The 11316-nt window shown below is 59.8% G+C and overlaps 3 protein-coding genes across 3 annotated transcripts; 2 read left to right on the top strand and 1 right to left on the bottom strand.

Moving 5' to 3' along the window:
• Positions 1–2552, top strand: LOC102568938 (coiled-coil domain-containing protein 89). Its single transcript, XM_006267504.4, is given in 2 exon segments — positions 1–958; positions 960–2552. Coding segments are annotated over 2 exon segments (1287 nt in total). The 5' UTR covers positions 1–263; the 3' UTR covers positions 1552–2552.
• A 2936-nt stretch (positions 2553–5488) lies between these two features.
• Positions 5489–7795, top strand: TOMT (transmembrane O-methyltransferase). Its single transcript, XM_006272579.3, has 3 exons — positions 5489–5750; positions 6920–7116; positions 7447–7795. The coding sequence occupies exons 1-3, from the start codon at positions 5489–5491 to the stop codon at positions 7765–7767; spliced, it is 780 nt and encodes a 259-aa protein (XP_006272641.2). The 3' UTR covers positions 7768–7795.
• A 1073-nt stretch (positions 7796–8868) lies between these two features.
• On the bottom strand, positions 8869–11292 carry ANAPC15 (anaphase promoting complex subunit 15). Its single transcript, XM_059723025.1, has 5 exons — positions 11211–11292; positions 10802–10926; positions 10528–10587; positions 9776–9913; positions 8869–9313 (listed from the first exon to the last, which is right to left on the bottom strand). Exons 2-5 carry the CDS (start codon positions 10919–10921, stop codon positions 9266–9268), a joined length of 366 nt encoding a protein of 121 aa, XP_059579008.1. The 5' UTR covers positions 10922–10926; positions 11211–11292; the 3' UTR covers positions 8869–9265.
• Between the last annotated feature and the right edge of the window lie 24 nt (positions 11293–11316).

The following is an 11316-nucleotide window of genomic DNA, read 5'->3' on the forward strand; positions in this document are numbered from 1 at the left end:
TCCAACTTTATTCCTTTCTTTAAGAAAACAGTTTTTATTTGCTTGGAGTCACACAGCCAACAAAAAAAAATACCCGCAAAGGTTTCCTCAAATAAATGGATTTGGATAAGCACTAGTCTAATTCTCTAGACCTGTTTCCTCATACCTTCCTTAACATTGCATCTGTACGGCAGGGAGCTGTGCTGTGCTTCTGCAAGGCAAAGACATGGGACGTGTGTGTGGGCTGCGACCTGCTCCAGGACGTCCAGGGCTTCTCCCCTGTGATGCGACAGTATTCCCAGAGCCCCTCGGCCAGTCGCAGCGCTGCGGGCCAGGAAACGAGGACCGCTGGCTGCGGGGAACTCGTTTCAACGTTGCTACCAGAAGTGGCTGCAAAAGTGGGTGAGTTCAGCTCAGTGAGAAACAGCACCTCCATGCCTCAGGACGAGGGGAGCCCAGTGATGGCCTGTCTCTCAAATGTTCCAGCAGAAACTGCATTAGAAACAGGAGACCTAGCAGATCTCTGTAAGGCCTTGGAGAAGCTCCATGAGCTCCCTGCAGGGGAGAAGGCTTTTCTACATTCCCGCCTCCATGAGCAGTCTCAGCTCATCTGCATACTAAAGAAACGAGGCAACGAAGCCCAAATGCGTTGCAAGGCACTGGAGCAGCTCAATGTGGAGCTGGAGGAGCTGAGGAGGAAGGATGCTGCAAACCTGAAAAGCCAGACCCAGCGGGCTCAACAGCTGGAGGAGCGCTATATGGACCTGGCTGCCATGCACGAGGACATGATCTACTTCAAGGATGAGCACAAGCATCAGAACAAGCAGCTGAGGGAGGAAAATAAGCATCTCAGACAGGAGAACCAGAGTCTCTTCAGCCAGGCTCTTAGGGAGAAGGAGGCCGAGATACGTCAGCTAGCTTCCCAGGAGAAGATGGTCTCTCAAGAACTGGATGCCTTAAAGGAGACCTGGGCTCAAGAGACAGAGAGCTCAGGAGCGAGAGAAGGAGCCGCTGGACGCTCAGAGCCAACACGCCAGTGATCATGCCAGGGAAGTTCATTCACTGGGAAGCCAGGTCCAAACCCTGGAGAAGTACCAGCAAGTGATTGCACAGCTGGAGCAGGCAGAAAAGCAGCAAAGAGTTGAGGGCAATGAGTTGCAGGCCAAGCTGGACAGGGTGAGCTGGGAGAAGGAAGAGCTCTTGCATTTGGCCATGGACAGGGGCAAAATGCTGCAGGAGAAGCAACGGGAGGTCCGGTGGCTGGAGAAGAAGTTGGAGGCTGCAGAGAAGGCTAAGCAAACTGCTGATGAGCGCTTTGAGAGGCGAGCAGCAGTAGTGGATAGCGGGCTGAGAGTCCAGGAGCTGCAGCGACGGCTGGAGGGAAGTGAGCAGGCATATAATGAGCTGCGGATGCAGTCTGAAGCTTACAAGAAACACAGCATGGACTTGCTCACTAAAGAAAAAAAGCTGAATACCAAACTCCGCATGATCCTCACACCTCCTTTCCTCACCCAGTTCTCAGCAGGAATATCTACTACTCCAGCTTTTGTGTTTTTTTGTGATCGTACCTGATTTCTCATTACTGCACCTGCAGTCTTAACAATGGGCTGGTTTGTAGCTCATTTCTATTATGCTTTCATGCTACAAATTGGACATCTCAATCTAGATGTGGCACTCTGAACCAGTAAAACAATTTCTACTAAATAAAGCAGGAACCGAAGAGTGGAAGGTTTGTAAGTATGACTTGGGTTCCTCTTTGGTCCTGTCTCTTCTCATTGCTGCAGAACATTCAAACCATATTAGTTGCTTTCCTGAATGACGTGCAGTTATGATGGCCCCAGAGAAAATGCAAGCAAGATTTGTTGAGTGATATGTGATAATAGACAAAATGGTTGTGTGTGGGAGAGATGTTGACCACCTATGCACCTGATAAACCAGGGGTACTCCACCCCAGCCAACAAGCCAGATCCAGCCCCTGGTACCATGCAGTCAAGTCGGTGGAGCTCCCCACTGGTCCAGGGCTCTGCAAGGTAGATCAGGTGCAAAGGGTAGCATGGGGCCCCATCCTGGCACACAGAGGGTGGGCAGAAATGGCCCGGGAAGGTCTTGTCCCCGCAGACCTCACATGTGCATCGCCCACACACAATGACTATGCTTAGCACCTGCTGCCCTTGCTCCTTCTTCACCTAATGGGACAGGAGCATCTTCTCCACTCCAGTCCTTTCCCCCGTGCTTGTGTTACCTCCACCTATTTGGAGAAGCCGACGTGGCCAAGTACCAGCCAACAGGAGGTGCTGACGAGCTATGGGATAATTGCCAGCCCTCCCTGCCTGATCCCTCCGTCCTGTAGCCCATGGAAAGCAGCATCTTCCACCAACACCTCGCAGTAGTCGACCCTCTCCTTCTTCAAAGCCCATCTCAAAATCTCTCCTTCCAAGCTCAGTAGGTCTCATTAAGGTCTCCAGCATGAGGCGGCCTGCCTACAACCCGTGGCCTCAAAAGATTCCCCCCAAACTCTTTGCTTGGTCCGTGGTCAAGCCCCGTGGCCTTGTGCTTGCTGAGCTGTCTGGAGATTAAACATGGTCGTCTGAAACACGTTTCCAAGCACTTCGTTCCTCCGAGGGGTTGTGCACACAAGCTATGTGTGCATGTGGGCCGGCACGTGAGGCTCTCCAGCAGGCCAAGCAAATTTGGGATCTTGGACAGCTTCCTCCTGCCCGGGGATTCAGGAGTCAGGTCACGCTCAAGTCTTTATGAACGTGGCCCTCTTCGGCCCGTGCAACCATGGGCCCTTGGTGCGTGGGTGTCTCCCACCGTCTGATGGGGAGGAGGGGTCCCATGCTCCCCCAGGCTGCCTGGGCATGAAGCAGACCCCTGCCGTTGGTGCTGGCTTTTCTGCAGGGCCCCCCCCATGCAGTCGATCTCCTTTCAGCAGGGGGTTGTTGCCGTGCCCATTGGCAGCCTGAGGCAGAGCCCAAACCCAGGCATCTGGGCTCCGAGCTCTGCAAACACCCCTCTGCTCCTGGGGAACTGGGGGTGACCCACTCCCCCTGACTGGGGTGGATGGATGGGGTGCTGCAGGACTGCCACTATTTTGTAGCGGAGGGGCTGGTCTGTCCCAAGTGTTAACCCTGCTTGGAGTGGAGCCTGGGGAAACCCCATCCCAACTGGGTGGGGGGTCGCTTGATAGAGGAAGCCCCATGTCTGGTGGGAAAAGCTTCCCCTCCCCTGCTGTGTATATAGGGGCACGTGCACGGCCACCACATTTGCCCTGGGGTAGCTGGGGGTGGCTGCCTGGTATCTCTCCAGTGTATATTAACACCCTATTACAGCAGCTGGACCTTGGTCCCCCTGCTTCCCCTGTGCAGGGTGGGGTGTCTGGGGCTGCCTGGCCTGCCCTGGCTTTGCCGTGCACCTGCCCCCTGCACCTCGGCTTGTGCCCAGCGCAGACCACATGAGCCAGGTACATTCAGGAGCTTGGCACAAAGCGTCTGCCCTATGTGCTTGGCCCCTGGCAGATGGCTGAGGTGCATCCAGCTGGGGAACCCACAGACCTGCCAGGGTGGGGCCGTAACCTGAGTGGAGCAGCTTGCAGTGGCTCAGGTGGCACCATTAATAATTGAGAGGGTGGCGAGGTTGACGGAGCTCCCGGGCTCTCACGGCCAGCGCACGAAGCGGGGCCAGCACCTGGAGGCTGCCCGGAGCAGGCAGGTAGGAGGTGGCAGGTGGCTTCATGCTGCCCATGGGAAATAGGGATCAGGGCAGAGGCCCAGAGAGGCAAGGGGAAGGACCCCTGGGTCTGGGGTGCAGGGGTGCCATGGGCGAGACCTGGGTTCATCTGCTGGGGGGCTGGATGGGGGGCTGGGGAGTGAGGGTTACAGATGTGTGTGTGCGTGCGTGTGTGTGTTCAACTAACAAGAAGGGTGGGGAGTGAGGAATACAGCTCTGCGTGTGTGTGTGCGCGCGTGTGGGGTGTGTGCATGTGCATGTGTGTGTGGCTGGACATGAGGGGTGGGAAGTGAGGAATATAGGGTGCGTGTGTGTGTGTGTGTGTGTGTGTGTGTGAGACAGACCCTGCCCTAAGCTGGAGCAGCCCAGGGGTCCAATTTCATTTGTGCCCAGCCTCCACCGGCCCCCTGGGGCCAAATGCACACCTGGGACCTGGCTGAGCTGGGTGGCGCTGGTGGCACCCAGGGTCTTCCCCACCACCCTGGGCTGCAGGGGTGGGGACGACACAGCATGCGGCAGTTTTGGGAGCGGCCTCCAGAGGAAGACCCTGAGGGGCTGGGGTTTTCCTGAGTGCACGTGGGAACCAGGGATTCTGCGTATGAATCGGAGGCACACGAGTATGGGCATGTGTGTGTGTGCGTGCGCATGTGTGCACGCGTGTTCATGCAGGTATGAGCATGTATGTGTTTGTGTGTGTGCATGTATATGCATGGGAGTGTATGTGCATGCTTACACGTGTGTGTGCATGTATGTGCAAGTAAGTACATGCCTATGCATGCTGATGCATGTCTGTGCGTGGGTGTGTGCATGTACACGCTTCTATGTGTGCATGTTTGCAGGTGTGGGCATGTGTGTGCATGGGCATGCTTATGTGTGTTCATGTTCACATGCTTGTGTGTGTGAGGGTGTGAGCATGTATGTGCATGTGAGTACTTACATGTGTGTGGGTGTGCGTGCGTGTGCTTCCACATGTGCATATGCATGTGTGTGCCTGTGTTAGTACCCCCAAAGGAACGGTGGGTCAGCGTGCCAGGGGAATCTGCTCTCATGTGAGATGGGAACAGCCTCCTCCTGCTTGCTGGGCCAGGTGATACCCCCCGCACCACCGGGCAGGAAGGATCCCTGCCCCAGCCCTTCTGCAAAGAGCCTCGAGCAAGCTGCTCTGGGCTTCAGGCTTGGAGGCCCTGGGGGGCTCGCTCACCTTACAGAGTTGCCCAGTTGCTGCAGCCAGGGGCATGGAGGCCGTGCCCACGATGGTGCTACCTGAGCACAGCACTGGCCCCCTGTGCAGTGAGCGGCTCAGCCTTGCCTGTAACTGTAGCCCCTGGCTTCAGAGGCTCCCAGCCCTGCGGTCACAGGGAAGGTGCAATCGGAGCTGCTGGCCCAGGCTGGGTCTGGTTACAGCCCTGGCTGATGCTGGCCTGGGCACAACCTTGGCGTCACGCTCGGGGGCTGCCAGGCCAGCATGGGCCACAGGCCTAAATACAGATGTCAGCCCCTCTTCATCCACTGAAGGCCCTTCCTTTCCCCCTGCCTCAGTTTCCCTGTGTGCCACAGGGTCCACGTGCCTCCAGTGCATGGTGAAACACAACCAGAAAGCACCTGCCAGGCTCCCAAAAGCAGGGAGCAGGGGGGAGAGAGCTGGCAGCAGCAGTAGGTTGTTATCCTGTCCCGTGGGCCAGCCCCTGATGGAGGGGACGTGTGCACTGTGTGCGTCTGCTCCCAGCCTGACCCTTCTCCCAGCCTCTCGCCTCCCTGCCTTGCTCCCCAGGTCACCGAGATGGTGTCCCCTGCCATCGCCCTGGCCTTCATCCCCTTCATAGTGACCCTCCTGATCCGCTACCGCCACTACTTCCTGCTCTTCTACCGGGCCGTGCTGCTGCGCTGGCTGCGGGACCACGCCACCGGCATCTCCCGGGAGGAGCGCGCCTTCCAGTACGTGCTCACGCATGCCATCCCCGGAGACCCCCAGCACATCCTGGAGACCTTTGACCACTGGGCCAACCACCGCGAGTATCTCAGCAACATCGGGCCCCAGAAAGGTAAGGCTCCCCCGCTCCCCGGCTGCCCACGAGGTGGGATCACGCTGCCTACGCTGTGCTCCCAGACCTTCAGAGCGGGGAACTGGTGGAGTCGTCTCAAACCCTGGCTGCATAAACACACCCAAACTGGAAGCATTTTCTTATGACGCTGTCCCTTTCTCAGCATCATCTCACTGCCCCCGAGGACATTTCTCCTGTGATCAAACTTGCAGCCGCTTCGTTCATCTTTAATGAGCCAGCGGCTTTTTAGCAAGCTGGGTTGCTATGCAGTGCCTCGCGGGAGGGGAGCGGGGCAATTTTTCTGGCTGCAACTGCTCGGATGCAGCTGCTTCTGGGGTGGGAGCTGGTGGCACACAACGACTCAGCACAGGGGGTTGGGATAGGAAGTGGGGAGTGAATAGCTGCTCACCCGGGAACTAGAGGCAGGCAAAGAGAGCAGAGGGTACCCAAGCTGGAGTCTTGCTCAGGACTTGCAAGGGGTTTGCATTGCACCTATGACTGGCATCTGAGGATGGTACCATAAAACCCTCACTCTGGGGACACTATAACAGCCCCTGAACTCAGCACCCATTGGCTCCATGGCAGGCAGGGCAGCGCAGTGGGCTCAGCTGGATGCCCAGCCCTGTGAGTGAGATCCCAGGCTGGGGGAGAAACAGGACAGTCGGAAGCAGGGACCCGGCCCCCAGGACAGCTTGCGGAGCAAGATGCTGCGCCAGCCGCGCAAGCAAGGCCGGGAGAGTGATGCCCTTGGCTCCTGGGACCACAGGGCCAATCGGCTCCACTGGGCTGGACTTACCCCACTTCTAGTTCTCCGGGTCCCAGATCATTGAGGCTTGCCAGGCAGGAGTTGGGAGCATGTCCTGCAGCCCTGCTCCATGCCTAAAAGCTCCCCTGGGTGATGAGGGAGCTGGTGTGTGCACACGTGTGCAAGAGAGCGTGCTGCCTCCTGCTGGACGCTGTGGGGTGGACGCCAGGCCTCATGCAATGGCTAGGTGAGAACAGCAAGCTCAGGAGGGAGTTCCTTGGGGTGGGGAAGGGCAGCAGAAAAATCTCTGGCCTTGCCATTTTCCTGCACCCCACGTGCCTTCTGGCCCCGGTCTCTGCATGCCCATCACGAGGGTGGGAACCAGGGAGCGGTGACTTTGCTTGGCACCGTGATCTCCTGGCAGGTAAGATCCTGGACCGCCTGATCTACGAGAACACCCCTCTCACCGTGCTGGAGCTGGGTACCTACTGCGGCTACGCCACCATCCTGATGGCCCAGGGCCTGCCCATGGGCGCCCGGCTCTACACTGTGGAAATGGACCCCCGCAACGCCGCCGTGGCTGAGAAGGTCATCCGCCTGGCCGGCTTCGACGAGGACACTGTGAGTGGCTCCTGCTGGCACCTCCACGGGCTGGCCCATGCATGCAGGGTGTACAGACCGGTCTTGGGTCCAGGCCCCAGCTGCATGTGCCAGGCAGTGATCCCGGGGGGTTCACAGGGAAGGCAGAATCCCTCAGCTTCTAATGCAGCCAGGATCTTGCTGTCAGCACCCCTGCCCCTCGCTTTCCCTGGGCTAGGAAATCCCCCCCCGGCTCCCTGTCCCAAATGCCAGCAGCGTGTTCCTCTGGGCTGCACCCCAGAGCTGGCTGCACGTTACCAAGCTGGGTCACGGGATCCAGTCCTTCGCTGACCCCATGCCATCTGCATGCAGGTGGAGCTGATCGTGGGCCCCTCGGAGGAGGTGATTCCCCAGCTGAAGGAGAAGCACGGCCTACTCAAGGCCGACTTCATCTTCATGGACCACTGGAAGCGCTGCTACCTGCGGGACCTGCAACTGCTGGAAGACCACAACCTGCTGGCTGAGGGGGCCACCGTGCTGGCCGATAACGTCATCTTCCCCGGGGCGCCCCACTTCCTGCAGTATGTCAAGACCTGTGGCAAGTACCAGAGCAAGACGCACCGCACCAGCCTGCAGTATTTCCGGGCCATCCCTGATGGCATGGCCGAGCTCACCTACACTGGCCTGCACTGAGCCCCTGGGCCAGCCAGAGCCCCGCTGTGCTGGGGTGTGCATGGGCACAGACAGCCCCCAGGTGCCACCCCTGCCCCTCATCTGGGCTGGCCCCAGGGGAGAGCTCCCTCCTGTGCCAAGGGGGGGACGGGAAGGACGGGGCTTCAGGATGTTCTCCTGGGGTCAATCCAGATTTGCCCCAACAAGGCTGCCCTGGAAGTCCGAACCACACACCCAGGTGTGACACTTGGAGCGCACATCTCCCTCGCTAGGCATGTAGGCTGCATACACATGCACACATACATGCACAGACACATGTACATACCTTGCACCCATTGCAGCTGGGAACACAGCATCCATCCACTCCCTGCCCCTTTGCCTTCATGGCCAGGCCCCTGTTTCCCCTGGACACTTGGCACAGGCAACCTTTCTATTCCCCTCTTGTGAGACTTGAAGGGAGAGGCACCCTCGTCCCCGGCTGAGACCTCTCTTCCAAGCCACGTGGTCGAAGAGACCTGGACACTGCTCCCAGCTCTGCCAGCGACTCACTGCATAGCCTCAGGCAAGTCACTGCACTGCACTGAAACAGGTAGCGCTAAAGCCCTCAACAAATCCCTTCAGCCCCTGCCAGGAGCACTTCACCTGTAGGCCAAGGCGAGGGAGGAAGCTGCAGCCAGGATGTGTTTTTTGACCACGACTTGAACCATTCGGTCTCTCCCCGTTTTCCCGAACCCTGCTGCCACGATCCACTCTACATGAGAGCTGCTCAGTGCCCAGGGTGCTTCCCCCAACACCAGCATGCATCACTGTGCCCAGTCCCCTTGGGCAACGCTCTTAGCCCCTCTGTGCCTAGGGGCTCAGCTGAGCAGCTCTGATTCACCACAGAACAGGACATCAACCTGATGGATCACATAGGCTAGAAACCCCGCATTATTATTATAACGAGAGTGGTGGGAACCAGCCCTGGGCAGGCTATGGGAAGAATTCAGCATCAGAACAGCTCCGTCGGTTGTGAGCTGCAGGAGAGGGGAAAACATGGTCTCACTGGCTACGTACAACACACAGCAAGGCCTGCACAGCAGTCCTGGAGCTCTGATGTTGCTAATAAAGACCGGGAAGGCATTTCTTTAAAAAGTAATTTATTAGAAGATCTCCAGCACTTCTAGGATGGGGTTTTCTGGCCACTCAGAGCCAGGCCCTGCTGCCTGGCCCATGCCAACTGCCCCTCCAACCCCAGCAGGGTCAGCGGGGAACAAGCGCTGCCTCCGTGTGGAGTGGCCGGGCATAGGTCCAGGCGCCAGCACCACGAGCCTCCCTCCAGTCGGCTCTCTGCAGAGCCCAGGATGCAGCCAGCATCTAGCTCCCATGACACTTGTGCCACCACATCCTCCGGGGCCCCGTGCAGCTGGGGCCTGTTGGAAACCCCCACCCCAAGCTGGGGGAAGAGTTCTCCCCCGACCCTTCAGCGTCTCAGGCAGCAGATGCCAGCAGCCTCCCGCTTGGCCAGGCCACCGCTGCGTCAGATCATCCACTGGTCTTGATCTTGCTCCGCTCCTTCCATGTCCACCTTGGAAAGAGGAAACAACGGAGCTGCTCCCTCGGCTCCAGCAAACCCACTGCTAACAGGGACCCCAGGGACAGGAAGGACCCTGGGGAGAACTGCAATGTGGTGGGGGAGGGGAAGGCTGTCTGGGCTCAATGGCTGTATGGGCAAGGGTCTACATGACCTCAGATGACAGGGTTCGCCTGTCATTTAGGCAAGCATAGTCAGCAGGAGGGGGGAGGCAAGGTACCCCAAGATGGGGTCCTGTAAGGAGAGCCGGGAGGGCTCTATGCAGGCTGCCTCACCGTGGGAAAAGCCCAGTAAATGCGACCAAGGCTGGCTCAGGAGACCCAGAGCAGGATGAGCAGAAGCCCGCTGCCCTGTGGGAGCGAAGGGCAGCAGGGCAGGGGAAGGGGACGTGCTCCGCCGCCCTGCAGGACCCCTGCCCACGCTGGGAGGACGCTGAGTTGGCCCCACCTCACGTACCTCGTTGATCTCTCCATCATCCGGGGACTCGTTGTAGTCGTTCATCTCGTCCATGTCCTGCATATCCTCGTCATCTTCCGAGTCCTCCTCACTGTCCTCGTCATCTTCATCGTCCTCCTCCTCCTCCTCGTCGTAGTGCTGTAGGTATGGGGGCGACCACAGCGGTCAGAGCCCAGCCCTCTCCCACGGCCCAGGGACCCCTGCACCCACGCCCAGCTCACGGGCCTCACCCACCCCTCAGCACCCGCAGGTTTCCCACGGCCTCTAGTTCCACCCTGCAATCACCTGCCCACGTCTCGTCAGGGTGCAGAGATGCCCCCTTCACCCCACGGGGAAATGGGACGCAACTGCCCCTTTCCTCATGGGGACGGTCCCCCAGGGGCAGAACGACCTCCTGTCCATACTGGAGCAGGGGGGCGGAGAAGAGCTCCCCTCCCATCTCGGGGGCAGGCAGCAGGTCCCATGTGCCGGCGGAGGGCATTGGGGCAGACTCGAGCAGCCACCGAATGGAGCTCAACCCTGCTCCCCGCCTCACCAAGGACCCACGTGCGAGCAGCCCCTCCGGAAACGCCCTTGGAAAGCAGCTGTTTGGTACGAAGGCGTGCGATCTGTTGCACTAGCACGCACTAGAGGTGTGCGCACGGAAATAACACGCCTGACGCGCTGCAGGCGTTAACACCGCAACTCAAAGGCTTCGTGCTCCCCGAACAGGGGAAACTCGGCAGCACGGAGAGACGGGACGCGACGCTTACTTCCGAGGCCGGCTTCCCGATGGGCACCAAGTTATTGTCTTTCTCCGCGATGCTCTGGAGCTGGGGGGAGAAGAGGGAGAGGCGTCGGCACGGGGCACGCGGCTCACCACGCCGCGCGGCAGGCAAGCAAGGACCGCGCGGGGTCGAGCCCTGCCCTCCTGACGACTCGTCGCCCCCGAGGCCCCGCACGGAGAGATCGCGCCGCGACCCGGCGCTCCTGGACGGGCTGGGGGCGGCGCGGGGCAGGGGAGCAGCGGCCCCCCCCCGCGCTCACCCAAGCCTGGTGCTGCTGCTCCTGCTGCTGCAGCTCGTTCTCGTCCACGCACGGCCGGTCCAGGTTGAACCACAGCGTCTCCGTCACCCGTGGCAGCAGCGACGGGAACAGCGTCGACATGACTCCTGGGGGGGCGCCGGGGCGGGGGGATGAGTACGGCCCGACCCCTGCGGGGCAATGGGGCAGATGGGGGAGGGGCAGAGGGGTGCCCTAGGGGTGGGGGAGGGGCACCCTTTGGGGGGGCAGATGGGGGAGGGGCAGGGAGATGGGGGGCTGGGGGGGCAAGGTCACTTTGGGGGGAGAGGTGTCCTTTGGAGGGGTAGTGGGGGAGGGGCGATTTAATGGGGGAGGAAGTGACATATGCGTGCCCCCCCTTCCCTTCCCTTCCCTTCCCTAGCGCGCTACTCACCCGCAGCCCGGCTGCTTCCCGCCGCCGCGCGGGAGTTCCACCGCGGAAGTGACGCCTTCACGCGCCTGCGCGGAGGAGGCACCCGGGACGAAGTTGCCGCCGCCGC

This window comes from Alligator mississippiensis, chromosome 1 (genome assembly GCF_030867095.1).
Source record: "Alligator mississippiensis isolate rAllMis1 chromosome 1, rAllMis1, whole genome shotgun sequence".
In the NCBI taxonomy this organism is placed as follows: domain Eukaryota; kingdom Metazoa; phylum Chordata; order Crocodylia; family Alligatoridae; genus Alligator; species Alligator mississippiensis.